Here is a 21,819-nt window from a genome sequence, read left to right as displayed (position 1 = left end):
GCTTTGTGGCTTGAGTTCCTCAAAATATCATTGTTTTGCTGAACATCACAGATTTTTATACTGTCTGTCAGCTCCTTGATTAAATTTCTCATGTGTTTTTTTTTTTTCTTTTTTTTATGTTAAGCATCAGATGCATGCTAATTGTGTCCTTGTGTCCGTCTCTCTTTTGTTCAGTGAAATCTAAGGAGGGTTTGTTTGTCATCTGTGTTGTCGTGTCCAGATGTTTGGGCTTCTTAACAGTCTATATACCTTGTTATCAGTCTTTCCCAGGGGCTGTGCTGTCACACTCTAATTGCTTGGTTAGTTAATAGTTCAGATCCATCAAGCTCAATGTGTGTGAGTGTTTGTGCACGAGTGTCAGGGTGTGCATGTGAAAGCATGACTGATTGCACTCATTCTGTTTGAGTGAAAACAGTTCTCCCACCACTTTCTCCACTGCCAGCAGCCAAAACACAGCCCCGCCAATAAGAAAACTTTGTGCCAGTCTTTGCTGAGATCTGCTAATCATAAAGAATGATCAAACCCGATTATCACACTTGAAGCCTGTTAGTTGTCATTTCTGAATTAAACAGGCCAGTCATGTTTACACTCCTGATGACAATGTAGAAGGTCAGTGAGTGTGTTTACATGCATGATCTTATAGTACATTGAGTACTTAATAAACATGTAAAGTCATGTAAATGAGATTTAAGCAAAACCTGATGTTTGCCCTTTAACCTGATTTCACTCTGTATGTAAACACCTCTAATGGCTTTCTGGCATTTTACTCGTGTCTAGGTACACGTGTCTATTTGCATTTTGACATCAAGACCAGTATATACCCCAATTTTATTTTGCATCATAAGCACTTATAGATTGTATGATAGGTTCATTGATTGGTTTTTTTAATAGATCAGCAATAGTGTAATGTAAAACCTGTAAAAAATCTGTTAATGGCAACATGAAAATTAATGCACTGGTAACACCTTCCGTTAAGGCTCAATTTGTTAATCCATTAGCTATTATAAACAATAAACAGTGTTTTTAGTTATATAATTCATTTGAATATTTACATATACTGATACATTATTATGAATTATTATGCAGAAACATTATCATCAATAAAAAATATGAATTGAAAAAAAAATAAACACCTATATGTTTTCCAGTTTATGGGAGCTTTTGAGTAACAAATACTAAGAAATGTAAATTACTGTATTAGGATCCTTGTTTTTGCTGTTTGATGGTTTAATTTAAAGTTTTGCTGTTGTCATTTTTGTTGTGTTGTGATGTTAAGAGTTCATCTTTTTACATTTGTTGATTTTTACTCTCTCTCATTCAGATCATCAGCTCATCTGCAACAATGAACTGTCACACTTATTTTCACATGGCTATGAGAGACGTTATACATGGCATGTGGTTGCCATACTGTATTAAAGCTTTAATCAGGAAAAACTGTATATTAAAAGCTACCAAGAGCAGTATCATTTACAAATAACAGCATATCTAAATGTATGAGACAACAACAAACAAATATCATACCATTGAGAGCCGTGTGTTTGCACAGGTTCTACGCGATCCTCTTTACTAATATCCTCTGCGTCTCAACCGTGCTCAAACTGATAAGCAATATTAATGATGCCATTGTACACAGTACAACACATGCCGCTGAGGTAAAGGGACGGGACAATTAGACACGCACTAGAGGTGGTTTAGCCAATCACAACACACTGGAACATCACATATTTCTGAGAGAGTGGCTACATAAAAACAGAAAATCATCAGCACATTTAAAGGAGAAGGGACAGAGCACAGGTAAATTATGTGAAAAAATAATGTTTTGCTTTTTTTTTTTTTTTTTTTTTTCGTAGCATTAACACATGTTAGACTGCACCCCATAAACACAAACAAGCTTAGAAAAAAAATCAACCGGCCCTTTAAATCTATACCCCTAATCTTTGCTTGGTAAAATAACAGTTTCTTCTGAAGCAAAGATTGTTAGTAATTGAAAAAGTTGCTGAACAAGAAATCTGTAGCTGCCTTCACAAATTTATTGTCAAATGAGGACTATACTAATTTAAATTGACACAAAACAATGGAGCTACTTTATCTGAATTATTTTAAAGTGCAGTAGTAAATGCTGTTTGCTAATGCTATGCTATGCTAAAGGCTAGTCTTGTACATTAGGCCATTAACTTATAATTAAAACAAATTTTGAACATAATTGTGTAGGTTTTGTCTATATACTGTATATATAATTTTTTATTATTATTATTATTTTACAGCCAATTTGGCATGGATTTTCCTTTTCAACATTATAATGTATGCATAAAAAGCTGCACATTTTTCATATGAAGTATTTCTCTCTTCTTAGAAGTTTGATTAGCATAGAGAGGTTGAGTGTAGAGCTCACATTATATAGGCAGTCTCTTGTGCTTTATGTGCTTTTGGATGGAAGCCATGATTGTATTTGTTAAATTAAGTCTGGGAGGATTGCAGGACTCACAGTGGCTTGGTTTTTGCCAGCTGAGCAAAGGAAATGTGTTTGGGGTCCTAAAGAGCTACCACAATGTGAATGACATCAGAATTTTATTGGACTTGCTTGAGATTGCGAGAAAGAGAAAGACGTGACCAGCATAGACACATTAAATCAACATCAAATTAAACTAATCACACCCATACTCACACACTGAACAGATGTGATCAGCACACACACACACACACAGAAACACATACTTGATTATGGAGCCCCAGTCCTTCAGCATACACACGCTCACATGCATGCAGCAGAGAGAGATTCCCCCTGCAGCGTGTTTGCCATTTAAATTATCTGCACCAGTGACACTGATTCTGACAAATGTGTCCAGGGATATTCCTGTGTCCTGCCATACTGGTGCTGAGGAAATGTCCTGTCTCTCTTCATTAAGTCCATTACTACACAAACACACACACACACAAAGACGCAAGCAATTTCACTCTCTCAGTCTCTTGTTCTTCTGTCATTTGCCACCAGTGCAGGTGAACAATTTTTGGTTTGTGGGTGCAAGATTGTGTATATGTTTAAATGTATCTGTGTGTGTTTTTTAATCTGATAAGAAGACCAAATACAGTATATTAGAAAGGGCAAAGATGGAATTTCTTAAATTCTCTCTTTTTTTCTGCCCAACCACCATCTTACATTAATCTGGAATTTTGAATCTGCTCACATTAGAGGATGCCCGGCATTAAGTCTTTTTAAAAATAAAGCATAGCGTCAGTTCGAGCTCGAATCAGCTGATGGTCAGCTGACCCATGTTTACATAGGAATTCAACACATAGCAGTCTGCATTCTATTTAAATTGCTTTTTCAGCTACACTTCAGCTGCTCCTATCATGCTGCACTGCTCTCATTACCACTCTCCATCCACAGCTCCTCCACGATCAGACAGTACAGTTATCACTTCAGCTCCATCCATTAAGGAAATCTGGAATTTTGTTATTTTCCTTCTTGACGTGATTGTTCCTCATTTTAGATATAATATCTTGTATAATCAAGTGCAGTTGCTATTCATTATTGTATATCAAATCAGTGTTTGCCATGCAATGATCTGTTTTAGCATATGTTAAGAATAATTCTGCAGAAAATCTTACACTGAAAGCATATGTAATAGAACAGCTTCAGTCTGTTCTGTAACACCATGGGGGGAAACAGTGCGCTCCCTGCCCTAACATATGCACAGGTGGAGAGTTTTTGCTGAGAAGTAAATCATACCGGCAATCTTATGCTACATCCACACAAAGCCAGAGCTTTCCCTATTCGATTTTTTTCCCCCCTCGTCTCAATAAATATCTGTGTTCACACAAAACGATGTAGTATACATGCCAGACCAGTATGTGGTGCTGCAATTCTTTCACAGAGATACTGTACACTAAAAACGGAGAAGAAGATTTGGACTATCTGCATAAACCTTGCGGCGCAGTATACAAACGAACAGGGAACAATACATTTATTAATCTGTTAATGTTCGTTAATAAAAAAACAATCGTTCAGTGTTCATGTTTTTGTTGCTGTTACATGATGTAGCGGTATCTGACTAGGGGTGAGACGTAGGCTGATGATGTCATAATTTCAGGAAATATACGGATTCGCTGTCCACACGAAAAAGCAAGGGTGGCATTTTCAGATTTATCCACTCTGGGACCCGGTTTCAAAACATATCGGTGTCACTCTTCTAAAATGCTGGAAACATGTGGACAAAACTCCATGTACAATAGAAAATGTATGCGCATACAGCTAAATTGACAAAATGGCAAAAGTGGTCCAAAAAAACATTTTTTTTATTAAATTAAACCAATTATAGGTTTAAGACAAATGAGTTATGTGATCAGTGATCTCAGGGGTGGTCAGCATCTGTCCTGTAGAGCCACAATCCAAGTAAGTTTTGCTCCAACTTTAATAAAAAATGCACCTGTCTGTAGCTTTCTAGTAACCCTTAGACCTTGATTAGCTTCTTCATGTGTGTTTGATTAGTGTTAGACTGCAGGACTGTGGCTCTCAGTGATCTTTAATGAGGAATATAGTTTGTGATATATTGTATGCACATAATTTATTTATTTTTATTGTATTGCACTGCTGTTCTTTTATGTTGTATTGTCCAGGGAGTGTAGAAAGTAATAGCTAGATTGCTATAGCTTTATAGCAAACTCTGGCACAACAGCTGTGTTGTGCATGGCCCCTGTTGTGGAATCTCAGTCTTGCTACCATATATAATGTACATACAATCTTTTGGTTCTCTGAATTAATATATTTTAAATTGTAATTTATTCAGGTGAAAAAGCTGAATTTCTTATTCTTAACTGTGTGATGCTTTATTTTATTGCAAAGGCTGTGAAGATTTTTTTGTTGTTGTTTTCAGATTTTTTAAAGAATAGAAAGTTCAGAAGAACAGTAGTTTAATATTTAATAACATTTTTTATCAATTTAAACTTAATTAAAATTGTAACTTTTAAACAGTAGATTATCATTATTATAATAAGGAAAATTATGTTGCCAGATAGTGACAGAACAGAATGGGCACCAGAAATCACTTTATATAGATAGATAGATAGATAGATAGATAGATAGATAGATAGATAGATAGATAGATAGATAGATAGATAGATATATAGCCTGGGGTCCTTAAACTTTCAAAAAGGAGTATAAAAAGTTTAGTGGCATATCTTTTACAAATTTTATCAAAAGAATGTATGCTAGGTGTTGAATTCCACCCCCCAAATATCCCTCTAACCTGGTTTGTTGGTGGGTGATTATTGGAGATATTTAAACTAATTTATTCAAAAAACAGTATGGCAGATGGCATATTGTTCTTCTTAACAATCAATATACAAGATAAACTTTTTGAATAGCTCTGTGTGAGGTTATCATGCTGTTGCTGTACATACATATGTGCAGTCAGACTCAAACTATTGTAGTGATTCTGAAAACACGCTCAAAATTATTAGAGACTCTTAATTGTGAGCAGTAAGCAGTTTAATGTGTCCCAGCGTGAGTGCAGCATTTAGCTGACTGCAGGAACACATTCTCACCATTGCTCTCCTTGTTATGTTCCTCTATTCCTTTCTTTCTTTCATTCTCTCTGTCTCTTCACTCATCCGTCTCCCTGCGGTTCCTTTTAAAGTGCTAATGTGTGCTGAAAGAGTGTGGAAATTCATACTCTCCCAGGCATTCATTACTCCCTAGATCTTCCTAACTTAGTGATAAAAAAAAAATTAGGCTTTAGTTAAGGGGTTGATATATAGGTCTTATTAAATTTTATTCTTCAAGCGCCTCTATGAATCCTGTGCCAGTTCTTTTTTCATTGTAAGAAAAAAATGAACCAAATCATTCCACTAAACTGTAAGCGCCGATTCTCGGGGAGCATGCCAACATGTGGCACTTTGGGCATCCCGAATTTCATGGTTCATGGACTTTTCTCAGTCCTGTCCCACTTTTCTTCATGTCAACTAACTGTCCTATCAAAATAAAGGAATAAAGCAGCAAAAATACATCTTTAAAAAAGCAAGCAAGAAAGAACATTCCACTAAACTTCTCCTTTGAGCTGAATAAAGAATGTATTAGAAGCAAATGTATTCAAATCTTATAAGATGCAACCAAAAGTTGTATGCATGAGTGTGTGTAAATATTTAATTGGTGTGTTAAATATTTGTGAAATGTGTGTTTTCCAGGTCGTGGACCTGTACTGGGGAATTGATCCAGAGGAGTGGGACAGTCCAGAGCTGCAGAGACTACGAATGAAATTACTGGAAGAGTGTCTGAAGACTTCAGCCGGTCCATGCTTTGTTGTGGGTATATATGACATTTCATCAAACCATTAACAAGGAACTCTGTCATAAACTACAGCTACTGTATGTTGTAGATCCCAAATAGAGAGAGACATTGGTAGTAATTAGTGGCCAACAAAGATATCTCCATAGCCAAAATATTGGTCTATATTTGGCAGTTTTTGATGATCTGTATTGACTGAAAAGTTTATCTGTTTGGCCAATAAGAGTTGGAAGCAGGATTTTTATTTCCACATATAATTTAGAGTTGTTTTTTACAGTTTTTGCATAATTCTCTCAAAACCTTATGGTCACACTTTATTTTAAGGTCCAATTCTAACTATTAACAAACTATGAATTTTGCACAACTGTTTCCAGCATTCATAATAAATCAGAATATTGATAATAAATCAGAAGGAATCTAAAGGATCAGTGTCAAGGAAACTGAAGACTAGCTACTGCAATGGCTGCTGAAAATTCAGCTTTGCATCGCAGGGGTGATTTAGATTTTATTGAATAAAAAAATCGAAAATTTATGTTTGAAATTGTAATAATTTCACAATATTACATTTTTTTTCTCTATTTTTGTTCAAATAAATGCAGCCTTGATTAGTAAAAGATACATCTTTAAAGAACATTGATCTTGCTGACCCCTACCTTTTGAACCAGCGTACAGTACATCTCACACCTCAGAAGTAACTGCAGCACAGCACATGACAAACAGTGTCATGAGAGAAGTCTGATGAGGAATCTGTGACAAACAGTGTCATGAGAGAAGTCTGATGAGGAATCTGAGAGGAGCAGTAAAGCAGAGTTGGGCTGCTGTTATGTTCTTGTTTGTGGAGTAAGTTGGGAACAATGTCTCTCTAGTCAGTGATAGCAGGCTGACAGAGACACTGTGTAACGCCCATATGGGAGCGAAGCACTTGAGTTCACTCGCAGGATGGAGCTCATTGTGCCTCTGTGGCTTGCTCATTCACACACACATAACAAAATTAATTTCACATCTCTCAGCATGGCATGAGGAAGGGTCTGGTTTGATGGCTGATGTTGCAGGATATGAGAGATCGTGCAGAAGTGAAGCACACACACATTTGAGAGCACCAGGTGGGTTACTAACAGATCAGTGAATTTATAAGGAATATAATCACACATCACATGATCACACACTCTTTTTTGTGTGTGTGTGTGTGTATATGTGTGTGTGTGTGCTGAGGGTTCAGAATCAGTTCTCAGGTGTGGAGGGAGATTGATTTTAAATTATTAAAATGTAAATGAGCAATCTGGGTAGGAGGATTGGGATCTAATTGGAGTCAAAGAGCAATGTTTGAGCAGAGGCAGTGTGTGTGCGTGTGTGTGCGTGTGTGTGTGTGTGTGTGTGTGTGTGTGTGTGTGTGTGTGTGTGTGTGTGTGTATGTGTGTATGAAATTTAAGTGTGAGGTGAAGTGGTGTGTGTGTGAGAGCCGTTGAACTGAGAACACCTCTAGTTCTTAAACTTACATTAGTTATGCTCACTAAGGTCCTGTTCCGCCTGGTATTGACATGCATTTCAAATGTATCTCCTGTGAGCGCTTTGGAATGGCCCATTGTCTATTGTCATTAGTGTAGAAATGAATGAAACTGTATGTAACTGATGCATGTTACATACAATTTCATACATTGAATGAAACCATGCTCAGAATTGACTTTAAAACCAATTAGCTTTCTGTTGGTCAGCATGGAGAATTTGCATAGCCAACCTGTCCATCTTTTACCCTCATGCGAAATTCCAGATTGTGTATAATCTTACTGAAATTATAACAATGATTCATGTGAGCACCTTTATTTTAAACACTATACATCACTTTTTGAGAAGTGGGAAAAAATAGGGAAAGGAATCAAATAAAAAGATAAGGTGATGTACATTGCAAAGGCCGATTTACACTAAGACAAATCTTTGGCACAATAAATATTTTAATTTAATTAGGAGTGAACGTCAAAATGAGCATTAATCAGGTGATTATTTTTATATATTTGATGCTTATATTAAGACTTTTTGAACACGCTATCAACCACAATAAGGTGTAAAAGAGAACCTAATTTGGTATTGGCTCACTGTCTGTGAAGCAACTTTCTGTCAACACATGGATCTGACGTGTGCGCAAGCTGCTTCAGACAGAATTACACAAAATTGTCAAAGTGCTGCTTTTGGCAAGTGACTTCATAAACAAACTTAAATGATTCTTAAATATGTCTTAAATAATCATAAAGAGTTGGATGAAAATCAGATGTGTGTGTGTTAGATCTGCGTAAAATGCATCAGATTTTAAAATCACAGTGCTGCTTGCTACAGTCTGTCATTGATGTAAATCAAAGAACAAAAGAAGGGGGGGGGGTCCTTCACTGCTTTTCGCTGATTAACTTTTGAAGCTTGAGTAAAGATTAATACGATCACTTATTAATTTATATAAAATTTAAAAGTAGACTTAAATTAAAAGTTGTTTTCAAAGTTATTTTTCAAAGCCTATTAAATGTTAAAAGTAATGGCTTTCAATAATTCTATAATCTTGAAAGGCTATAATTATAAAAATTGAGAGGAAATGCATTAGACAGTAGCAATATTGGTATCAGTGATAGTGGTCTTCATTAGGCTGCTTCATTAGGCTACTTAGTAAAAAGATACCATTAAACACCTGTTTAAAATATACAACGGCGTTTTAGTGCCATGTAAAAAAAAAGAAGAAAAAAAATCTAAGATTTTGAGTCATAGGTAACACTTTGGTATAGGGTCCTATTCACACTAATAACTAGTTGCTTATTAGCATGTCTATTATTAACATATTGGCTGTTTATTAGTGCTTATAAAGTACATATAATGCAAGACATCCATAATCCTACCCAATACCCTAAACTTAACAACTACCTTATAAACTATTAATAAGCAGCAAATAAGGAGTTAATTGAGGCAAAAGTCTCATATTTAATGGTTAGTTAATAGTGAGAATTGGACCCTAAAATAAAGTGCGACCAAGTCATAATATTGAAATGATTAAAAATTAAATGATTAAAAAATGATTAAAGTTATAATATTTTGAGAGTATATTCTAGTCTTTTGCACATGCTAATATTCCAAAATCTCAGCTTTCAAAATCTGTCAGTTTTATAGTGAAATATTAATGTGTTTTTCACGCTCTTTAATGTGGCATGACGGATCGCTGTATTCGCTTCAGTTTAAGTGGCATGTGAGTCTTTCCGATTACAATAATGAGACCGTATTTTCATGGAAACTATACTGTTTTTTCATGCCTTTTGATGTTCCCTCACTTTTATATTTTACTATAAACTTGAAATAAAGAGGAAAAACACATTTATCATTAGTATTTCGTAATAAAACTGACAGAATTAGAAAGCTGGGCTGTGTTACATTAAAAGTAACAAAGCAAAAAGTTATTCCTATTTACTCTGTGGCTGGCGTACTACAAATAATGAATGGAAGACGTAAAATATTATTTCCAATCATTAACTGTATTTTACAACTTATGAATAGTCACTTACATGTTATAGCCTACAAGCTACCTAAGAAAAGAAAACAATATAACTTATGTTAATGAGTTGGAGCCCACTTCAACTTTTGGAACGTTTTATTAATTAAATAGGCTACATATGAGGAAAAGTTTGTACGGCACAGATGTTTTTGCAGAGTAGGTGGTGGAATTTTCTACAATTTGGAATTTTCACAAAGAAAACAATATCATTTAATGAACTGGTTCACATAAATAGAGTGATATGATCATTAAAGAACACATTATTGTAAGACACATAATTTATGTTTCGCTATAAAACTGATTTTGAAAGCTGAGACTTATATTAAAAGCAGGCCTACCAAAAGCACAAAGCTTATTGGGTGGCTGGCACACTACAAATACGGAATGAAATATTATTTCCAAGCATACTGTACTGTCCCTGTGAGTATGATACGTGGTATGATTTCTGCTAATAATCCCACATATATTTGTAGTGTATTAAAAAAGGGTTGAATAAGAAAGCTACAGCACCCCCCAAAGGAATGTCGATCGGGTGTGTTAGCTAATGTTAATATAGAAAGCTGTTCCTGTTCAGACTGTTAATAAATATAATATTCTTGACTTCAATCAGGGCCATTTTCATGTGCAATAAAGGCTATACTATCAAAATATGGTCACTTTAAAGAGCCACACAGATGGGAAATAAAAAATTACCTGTATTACAGTGTATGATGTAGCTGTCCATCTGTGTAAACAATGTGCAAAGTAATTAAACCAAAAAGTACACTATTTATAAAGTTATTGGCTTCTAAAGTAAGGAGTCGACTCTGAATCGCTGAAACGCGTCGTTATAGATTTCAAATCTTTTGCCCATCTCTATGTACGTCACTAGGAACACTTTGCATAATAATCTCCGCCTACCGTCTTGGGAGAAACAAAACTCTGACCTGCCCCACCCCCCCACACAGACGCTCTGGTTTGGTGTGACAGCATCATGTCGAGGAGACAGTGTGTTTTTAATTGTAAAGGCAAGTTTGTTTTATTTTCACTGCCAAAGAATGAAGATCAGAAGAACCAATGGCTAAAATTCATTTTTACCACAATACCAGAGCAGTACAACAAATCCCTTTTGTTGTGTTCACAACATTTCACTGATGACTGCTTTTCTAATCTCTGCGTTCTGACTGTTCAAGTTTTTTATTTTACTGTTTGCTTCGCGATGGGAGGAATAAGACACAATTCACCCCAAACAGATGCTAACGTATTGTTTACCATGAAGTCGTGTGCGGTACAACCAATCAAACCTATGTCAGTTGACCAATCAGAACACAGTATGCTACCGAAAGGTGGGGTTTAAGGAAACTGAATCTTTTGAACAGCTATTATATTCGAACCGTTTGGGGATCTCTGAGAATTGAGGTAATTTTAAAATGATATTTTGACAAATTGACAATGTTTTTTTAACCTTGGATGGATTTAAACCTATTGTACAGGACTTATACACAGTGATAGGAAGCTTAGAATTTTCATCTTAGTGGCTCTTTAATTTCTACAATTTAAATTCTCTATACAGTTCGACTTTATAATTGTTTTCTACAAAGACAAGCACAGTCTGCTCTGATTGGTCAACTGACCCATTGCATTGTGATTAGCCGAACAACACAAGCACTCATCGGAAATAAAATGCCCCTTTCCATAATCGCAAGCTTCATCTAAATAAATGTAAAGTTAATAATGTCCTTATTTTTACCATCAGTTCAACAGATGGCATGACAGACATAGTGATGAAGCTCATATGTGTTTGAAGTACACAAGCCACTGATGGTTATGACAGCTGACTCCATTGTGTGACCATCTCTCTCTCTCTCTCTCTCTCTCTCTCTCTCTCTCTCTCTCTCACACACACACACACACACACACACACACACACAAATACACAACATACAAAACTCCACAATTGAACAGTCAATAGTAAATACTTATTATTAACAAATCATACTTACAGTAGCTGATTCAGAAGCATCAGAAGTAGCAAAGTCAGCATTATCTCCTCTCTTAGGTTCACGAAACAGTCTGTTCTGTTGTAAGTAATCTTAAAGATTGCTAAATGCATCTACTTTCGGAAGACCGAATAAAGTGCTTTTGCTTTCGCCTAGATACACACAGCATCTTCCTGACATGGCTGCTTCAATACTAACTGCTGTTACTGAAACCATGTCTCCTTTCTTTGTGTGAACATTTGGGCAGCATTACGCAAATATTTCCACATAGTGACATAGACATATGGGGGCGTGTTTGAATGAGCTGTTTTAGGGGTGTGTGGCAGAGTCTTAACTTTGATAAAGAATATCTCTTTGGATTTGAGACTTTAGTGTTTGCAACTTTATAGATCTACTTTATGCACCAAGAGCTTGTAACACTCCAAAGAGAAAGGAAAATTGAAATCACATCATATGACCCTTATATTATGCTTAAATTCTTTGGCTTTCTTTCAGTCTGCTTTATTTCCCAAACCGAGTTTTTTCATTTAAGTTCTGACTCTCTTTTGCCCTTGAACCAGTATTTAATTGTCTTCTCAACCATCTCTTCTCTCTCTCTCTCATCCTTGGAGAGGTTTCTATCTGCATCTCTCTCTTCCACTTCACACCTCCATCTGTCTCCCACCTTCACCTCTATATTCAGTGCTCTAGTGTCCATTTCACCTCTTCTTTCACTCTGATTTGTGTGTCTACTCTTTCACTTAATCCTCCTTTCTGTCCTTGTCCTCTCACCCTCATCTCTCTCTCATTCTCTTTCTCTCTTAGTAAATGATATGGAATGTATGACCTCCATCCATTTAGGGCAGAGACTACTTTCACCCTATTAGCTTTTCTTTTTCCTGCATTAGTATTACCAGGTTTTGCTGTGGTATTCAAAGCACTCCTTTTCAGCACGTAAAATGAAAAGAGTATATTTTTTCTTGTTAAAAATGGTGTTCATGTGATCTCTTGGTCAGGCTTCTTGTCAAAGATCATGCATGTAATAATACAAAATGCAGGACAGTTCATTTTTTATATATATTTATAATTTAATATATGTTTTATGTCAAGACATTAGTTATACATTAATGATTAAAAGTTAGGGGTCTGTAGGATTGTAAGAAGTCTATGTTCAACAGGGTTTCAAATCTTTGATCAAAAATAGAGTAAAACAGTTATATTATTACAATTTACTGTTTTATTTTTAATGTATTTTAAAGCATTATTTACTCCTTTAATAAGAAAGCTGCATTTTTAACAGCCATATCGATCATTCTAAGATGCTGATTTGGTGCTCAAGAAACAATCATTATCAGTGTGTTTGTCACGCAACTGCTGCTTTTTAGGAGCATGGAGTGAAGGAGGCAAAGGAGATTTCAAACATTTAATCTTTTAATAACATCCAAAGGATACAGGTTAACACACGTAGCAAATGATGACATGAACAATCCCAGACAAGCGAGAACAGAACTGGCTCAAACTCAAATAGGGCAGATATGATGGGCAGACAGGTGATGAGGATAACTAATAACAAGGAACAGGTGATTACTAATAATGGGGAAAGGAACTGGAAGGACCAAATGAGGACAAGCAGGAACTAAACAGGAACACACACGTTACAGTGTCGTGCTACTTAATATTTTTGTGGAAACAGTGCTGCATTTTTTTCCGAATTATTTTCAGAGAACAGCATTTATTTAAAACAGAAATCACCCTTACAATGTAAAAGTCTTGGCTGTCACTATTGATGAATGCATCCTTGCTAAATACAAGTATTAATTTCTTTAAAAAATGTAATCGTGAATGTTAGTGTATGATTTCCATTTAAACAGACCTAAAGGCTTGTGGTTTCTAATTTGGAGACCAATTCAGTTCTAATTTTATTTGATTATATGTCCATGTCGTGTCAATTTATTTCTTTTAAAGTTAATGCCAAAATCAAACTACAAATAAATTCTTACATCTGTAACTGCTCACATCGGAATAGGAAAAAGTATGTTACACTGAATAATTTCACACTTCCTTTAAGTAGACCAGGACAGATCCAGGCCACATTTTTCAGTGGTCTAGTTAAAATTAGCTAAACTCATCTCCTTTGCCAGATAGACATATGGGTAAGTCTTTCTGACCTGAGCACTTAGTAGTTAGTTAGAAGTTTCCTAGAAATTGTGCTGTTTTTTTCCAAAGACCACTTCATTATCTTATAAGAGAAAGAATTGAGGTCAGTTTGTAGAGAAAAAAAAACAATCAAACAAACAAAAACAGTATCCCCCTTAAATCCCCTTGGACAGCCCAAAGCAGACTTGAGTTCAAAAACCAATCCATTTGGACCTCATGGTTTAAAATGTGCAAGTACAAACAAGCCCTGACATACTTGGAGCTCCATGAGTGTTTAATCTATATGTGGGATTTCCTCCGTGAACTTCAGTGATGTTGTGTCATTTCATGGAGATACATGTATTTGGGTCTATTTTAGATTCAAAATGAGGCTTTGATCAGAGCACGACAGAGAGAGCGTATGTGAGCGGGTTGGCGGCTGACAGTTCTGGGTTGCATGTGCCGCTGTGTCTCCAGAGAAAGTCTCTAGGCAGATTGGAATTGTTTAATCTAAGTGTGACAGGCAGAGATGGGTAGAAATGTAAAAGAGAGAGAGAGAGAGAGATTGAGAGAAACACTCAGATTAATATGAAAACAGACTGCAGGGCTGTTGAGACTGATAGCATTTAAATGGAAATGTTCTATATCATCTTCATTCATTTAGAGTTTGTTAACTTTTTTTAGCCTCATTATTACAAAAATATACAGTGTTGGGAAGTAACTGATTACATGTAACAATGTTACATACTGTAATACAATTACAGAATAAATTAGGGCTGGGCAAGTTAACGTGTTATTATCGCATTGACGCATTAATTGATTATCTCCGATAATTATTTTATCACGCGTTAACGCAGTTTTTTTTATCATAATTAAATTCTTCTCACTGGTTCTGATTACACATACAGACATATCATGTGTAACAGGAGGGGATGCTCCCGATCAAAATATTTTATGCTAAGCATCAGCATTCACAAAACCACTGTTATTTTTAACAGAAAAGAATGCAACAAGCTCATAGTCACGACTTCATAAATGGGAAATAGGAAGTTTCCGATAGCACGTGAATACAGCAGAGAGGTGCTTGCTCAGCACAGTGGAGTGCATTGTTTTGTTAACTTTCTGGTTTATTATTTTAAATCGTATGGGATGCGTTAACACATGATCCTCTTACAATATATTGCTTTACATCTATCGCTTTTCCCGCTCAGAAATATTCACACAATCATGCACCACGTATTAGAAGATCTGCGCTCCAGCGCGGTTACACTCACTTATCTATATATAACCGAACCGCGCTCTTACCCACCTCTTCCAACTGAGCCAGGGACCGCTAAACGGAGGGATCACACTAGTCAAACGAACCAGGCTTTGGGGGTTAAGATTGTAAGCACACCCTAATTATTCTACCAGATCCGACACACACGAGTCTCAACCCGCACATCAAGTATTGTCCTGCCCCGCACTCTTCTGCGATGGGTCTCGCGATTGTGCAGTTCTCTACTTGGAAGATGCCTGTTATAATGTTATGATCGAGGCTCTGGACTTTTCTACAATAAACTATAATATATTTTCTAAAAATTAAAATAAAATAAAAAAAAAAAATTTTTATCATTGCCCAGCACTAAAATAAATGTAACTGTAATCCATTATAGTTACTGAGAATTTTTTTTTTACAATGTCAGCACTGATAGCTACACGGTACCGTTGTCCCGAGTTCAAATCCCAACTTAAGGACCTTTCCTGATCTCGCCTCCTATCTCTCTCCCACTTCACTTCCTGTCAGATTTGATCCATCCTATTGTAATAAATGCTAAAATGCAAAAAAAAACATGAAATCTTATGAAAAAAAATAAATAATAATAATTAACAATTGCAAAGTGGGTTACTTATGAATATTTGCTGTAAAATCCTAGGATATATTGAATAAAATTAATTGGAGTCAAGGACCCAGAATAGGACACATGCTTATTCGATTACTGATTTATGTATATGCTTTACTTTTTAAGATGATTTTTTTTTTCCAAAGGCATTGTTAGTTGCCAATGTTTTCTGTTATAGCTATGCAAAGATTTGATTTCAAAAACAGTATCGCAGCTTTTAAACCATTTCGGATGGTTTTAATATCTCATTGTAAAAAGAGGTGTTAAAGTCTGATTTTGTGGTGACTGTGCTTTGAAATAAACTACTATAATCTTAATTCAAATGATGAAGGATTTTGAAAGACAGTAAGGTTAACCCTGCATGCTTTAAATGTTTGAGAACATTCATTAAAAACTTAGTAAATGTAATCAAAAGTAAGTCAAATGTAATATGTTATGTTACTTTAATAAAGTAACTGAAATAGTTACACTACTATGTTTCAAATAAATGCTTTCTTTTTGAAGAAGCACAACTGTTTTCAACATTGATGATAATAATACAAAATGTTTCTTGGACAACAAATCAGCATACAGTACGTCTGAAAGATCATATCTCAATAAAGACTGGAAGTAGCGGAGAAAATTTAGCTTTGCCACAACAGTAATAAATTACATTTTGAAATATATTAACAGAAAACAGTTATTTTAAATTGTAGTAATATTTAACAAGTTCTATGTTGATTTTTGATCAAACAATTGCAGTCTTACCCAACTTCTGAATGATAGTGTACATCAAAAATATTAAAAAGTAGGAGAATTTAATTTACCTGGACCTCCAATGTCTTTTCACTGTGCTTCATTTCATTGTAAAATTGCATTTGAGCCCCAAGTCTCAAAAAGAAAAACATTCCTAAACAATGAACTTGACATTCCTCAAAGATAAATTAATTCTGAACAACACTCCCCACACTCTCCACTTCCCACAATGCTCTGAGGTTATGGTTTCCTAGAACAGTAACAGTAAGACAGACATCAAAGCTCTTGCAAGAGGAGACAGCAGCTGAAACTCACTGTCACACAGCCTGGGGCAGAGACAGAGACAGAGAGAGAGATGGGCAGAAAGAGCTAAAAGGCAAAAAAACAAGAGAACAGTAACTGAGCCGCAGAACAACAGAGGACTGGATGAGAAAATGAAGGCGCTATGATACACACTCCTAATATGACTTCAAAGTGTCTGTTTATTCTAGTACCTGTTCATGTGTCATCAAAGTGTGGCACAGTATCAAGGGACTGTGTCTCACTGCACCCAGCATCCAGAGTGCTTGGTTTCACATGGAACTGAATGTTTAGGGGCTAAACAGAATATACTAGCACTGTCAAATGATTAACTGCAATTATGTGCATCCAAAATAAAAGTTTTTGTTTTACACTATACATATATATATATATGTGTTTATTTATATAATAAATATACACACTACACAAACATATATCATGTAAGAAAAAACTTTTATTTTGGATGCTTAATCATATGACAGCACTAGCATATACTCTTGATTTCTCCATGCTTAAAGAAAAACACTAGCTTATCTGTAAGTAGACCAAGCAAACCATCTCAGAGGAACAGTATAGCAACACAGATTGTACTATAGGGTCATTTTACAGACTCGCTCTCTATTTCTCTCTTACACACCTTGTTGTTCTTCATGCCCCGGGGGTGCAGATGATAGTCTGTATCCTCAGCAGCAGATTTCATGGCAGCGGAGGTGTCTCTGAGCCCTCCGTGATAAAACATGAGACAGATGTACGTCTTACATGTTTTTGTGAGTGTGTGCCTCAATTGCCAAGGGGATTTATTTCCACACTGACACCGTAACACTTGTTTGACCAGCTTTTAACAGTCTCTCTATTCCTGTTATCTACTGTCTGAGGCTGTGACAAAGACATAAGCTGGAACCTCTCTATTTTTTTTATTATTTTTTTTTGAGCAACATATGAAAGCATTACCATCAATTATTCAACATATATTCTTTTTTTATATTTTGTAGATTATATATTTTGTAGCTATTTTCACAACTGTTAAAAACCTCAAAGATTAGATATGACATTTATTACAGGCCAAAAAGATTCAGAGTTACACCGGGTGAATTGTAAAGTGTATTTCATCTTCCACATCCAATGTGATGAAATTGAGAAGACTGAAATTGGAACCAAATGATTTTCTGACATGTTTAGAGTTGCTGGAGGCTGAACAGTGTGTATGAATGAGCTTGATGATACCTAGCTTTTTTTTCTTTTCAGGGTTTCATTCTGGTGCTCAGAATGTCTGTGATTAAGTGAAATTTGCACACACACACAGAGACATGCACTCACAACTTACAGAGGAAATCAATAATGGCTTTACAAAGCTGTTTTTAATATTTATAGATTTTTTTTTGCGTTGCCTGCTAAGGTTGTGATGGTTTGAGGTTACGGGTTCTTTTAAGTACACACAATTTACACCTCTTTTTTGTTAAATTAATATATATTGTTTAAAAATAAGAGAGTAATATGTAGGTTTAAAAATGTGGGCTATTTTTGAGAAAATTAAAAGGATATTTAAACCAAATATGCTTTAATTTCTTTCATTATATATATATATATTTTATCATTTATTTATTTTTATTATATATATATATATATATATATATATATATATATATATATATATATATATATATTTACTACTATCCTGTAAAAGAATTGTAATTTTTGTGTGGACTGTTATTTAATTAAATCAAAAGATTTCACTGGAGCTGATTTGTTTGATTCTCAAATAAAATTTTCATGGCTATTGCAAAAAAAAGTATGCTTCTTGCATCACAGTGTAGAGTCATGTAGTTCATGAGAAAAATTTTAAGGAATTCCTCAGTTTTTTAATTTTTTTTATTGAAAGCGTTAAATATAATAATAACACCGTAATAACACTGTAACATCCAACACTGATGTTTTTGCACATTCATTGAGAATTGATTTCCTAAATATAATGTGTTTTTAATTAAAAAAAAAAAAAAAAAAAAAAAAAAAAAAAAATATATATATATATATATATATATATATATATGTATATGTGTGTGTGTGTGTGTGTGTGTGTGTGTGTGTGTGTGTGTGTGTGTGTGTGTGTGTGTGTGTGTTTATCTATTAGGAAGGTTAAGATTATTATTTTTTTATCATATCAACTTTGCTTATAAGAAAAGTATAACAAAAAGCAGAAGTCGAGGGAGACAGAGTTGGGTTTTGACTCATCACTCTCATTCTTAATCTAGTTGGCAGAGTTTCATAGTCCTTATACTCCTCAGTACTGTGCACTAAACACTGGAGCTATAAAGCTCACAGGAATAATGTATCTTTCTCTGTGTAGGAAGGAGTTGGAAAGAATTTGAGAGAAAAATAAAAGAGAACGTATAAGCTCAAGTGAAAAGGAAGAGCGAGACAGATAGATGCACAGTGATGTAAAGGTCGGGTAAGCAAAGCATTAAAAGTTCACCCCAGTAGCCATTAAAAAATACTGAATTAGCTGTCACATAAATCATCTCACAGCATCACTGTCACATTTTTCCTGTAGGAAACCTACAATTTCAGTAGAGATATAAGCCAAGGCCAAGACTTTCTCTTTGGATTCTGCTACTATTCTTTAATCAGAGACCATGAAATCCCACAACCCCTGTCTCATCTCCTGCAAAGTCTCTCATGTATATGTTTTTGAAGAAGGGCCAGACCATCAGTCTATAGGCTTATCCAGCACAAGTTGAGTACACTGTCACTGGCAGTTATAGGCTTGTGGACACAATGACACTGGCAAACGTAGAGAATTGGCTTTCTAATCTCAGCGGCACGGACAACAGTCACGCAGTAGCTAAATAGCTTGGAAAAGAAAGGAAGGTTGGCAATGGTATGCTCTAAAGCTAACAGCATTTACTGTATTGTTGTGAATTCATTACAAACTTGCAATGTTAAATGGCATGTGGACTGATTAATTTTCTGTAGCTTTCGAACTCAGTTTTTTCTTTGTATAAACCCTGTTAATAAGTCTTAATTATTTTATCATATCACATTTGTAATTATTAACCGTGGTTTCACATTGTTCACACTTTATCCTGTCTTAATAATTAATCCCAGGTTTAAAGATTTCTTACTGTTTACTTGTAAACTTTAGGTTAATGTTCTTATTTGCATATTTATGACGTCAGTTTGCAATGTCTACTCGAGTTTATCAACCTCATAATATGCAAACCAGAATACCGTTAGTGACAGGAACCGCAAGCAGTGCTAAGCTTCAAAATAACGAGTGTAAACTGTTGGTTTACCCAGGGTTAAAAGCGGACTTAGTCCAGATTTTTAAAAGACAATAAGCAAGGTTATGCACAGTGTAACAGCGTGTTTGTGTTTCTCTCTTCCTCTTCATTTATTTCTGCTTTTATAATACGCTTTGATATGATAAAGTTGTAAATAAAGTTTCTCCCTCTTTCCCAGGGGCTCATTGGAGAGAAGTACGGCAGCATTCGGGTCCCAGGTGAGGTGGAGTCGGCTGAGTTTGAGATGATTTTAGATGCGGCGGTGGAGGCGGGACTAGACACACGGATCTTGGAGGAGTGGTATTGTCGAGACGAGAACTCAGTCCCGCCTGCCTACTACCTAAAACCGAAAGCTGAGATGCTGAAGAACTACCAGAACTCTGTAAGTAGAGCAGGAAGGAATTAATATGTTAGAAGAACTGGGATATCTTATAAGAGATTAGTGTTTAGAAACAATGAAAATCTTTCTCTATAATTAGATGTATAGCTAATTCCAAAGTACAAGGTATCAATTAAATTAGCTGGTTACCACATTTCACAGTGTTGAGTGTTCTATACAATATCATTCAAAAGTTTGGGGTCAATAAGCTTTTTTAATATTTTCAAAAGAAGTCTATTTTTGCTCACCAAGGCTAAAATTATTTTTACCACAAAAATAGTAAAACTAATATTGTGGGATATTATTAGACTTTAAAATTACTTTAATTTAATATATTTTAAAATGTAATTTATGACTCTGATTGCAAAGCTGATCTGATCCTTCAGAAATCAATGTAATATTATACATTTGGTGCTCAAGAAACATTTCTTATTATTAGTCTTGAAGACGGTTGTGCAGCTTAACTTTTTTGTTAAAGCCATGATACTTTTTACATTTTTCTTTGATGAGTATAAAGTTTATATGTACAGTTTATATTTAAAAGATAAATAATTAGCTTTCACTGTCTCTTATCAGTCCCTCCAGAAAAACGTGATTATGCGATCGCTTGATTTAATGCATAATCAGCCAAAGGCCACATACTTATGCGGGTTCGCATTTTTTCAAATATGCCGCTCTTTTGCTACATAAATTGCCGATTTCAGCAAGCAAAATATGCGGGGCTAGCATGATTTCATAATCCCTGTATTTTCGTTGCAAAAAACTCACATATATATTGTCAGAAAGTTGAAAAATGTTGCGTTTACTTCACACAATCACTTCACAAGCGCCATTTTCCCCCTATTGCCATGGGAACCTTATGAAGTGACGTAATTACGTGACGTGAACATCATGTGCAAACTCCGCTGTGAGTTTTCCGATTTGGTACACGACAGTGGAGCCAAATTATATTGCGAGAACTTGCGAAAACTGCGGTTTGATGAAATAGAGAAAAAAAGGTGATTCCCCCAACACCCCCTTCTCACTAGGCTACTAACACTGTTGTAGTTTCATTCAGAAGTTGATGCAACTTTACAGTTGTAAGATTGCACTTTTTTGTTACAGAACAGTACCAAAAACTTACAGTTGTAATTACTGTATATTAGTAGTATGTAAAATAACTTATGTTGCAGTAAGAGATTGCAACTTAAATATTCTGTGATTTGGTATGCTCGTTTATCATGGGAAGTAATAAGAAATTACTCTTTACATCAAGGTAGTAGCCTAGTGAGAAAAAAAGTGTTGGGGGAATCACCTTTTTTTCTCTTTTTCATCAAACCGCAGTTTTTGCAAGTTCACACAATTTCA

At 35.2% G+C, this 21,819-nt stretch overlaps 1 protein-coding gene across 3 annotated transcripts in view; it reads left to right on the top strand.

The window, feature by feature from the left end:
- nwd2 (NACHT and WD repeat domain containing 2) overlaps positions 1–21,819 on the top strand; it is a 70,863-nt gene that overhangs the window by 35,495 nt on the left and 13,549 nt on the right. For 2 of the 3 annotated variants that reach the window (XM_026268698.1, XM_026268696.1), the window contains exons 4-5: positions 6,184–6,300; positions 20,272–20,475. In XM_026268698.1, coding sequence (XP_026124483.1) covers positions 6,184–6,300; positions 20,272–20,475 — 321 coding nt within the window. Of the gene's footprint in view, positions 1–6,180; positions 6,305–20,271; positions 20,476–21,819 lie in introns of those variants that run through there. The other variant, XM_026268699.1, reaches the window with a different exon arrangement.

Source organism: Carassius auratus, chromosome 7 (genome assembly GCF_003368295.1).
Source record: "Carassius auratus strain Wakin chromosome 7, ASM336829v1, whole genome shotgun sequence".
Lineage (NCBI taxonomy): Eukaryota > Metazoa > Chordata > Actinopteri > Cypriniformes > Cyprinidae > Carassius > Carassius auratus.
This window is presented reverse-complemented; position numbering and strand designations above follow the sequence as displayed.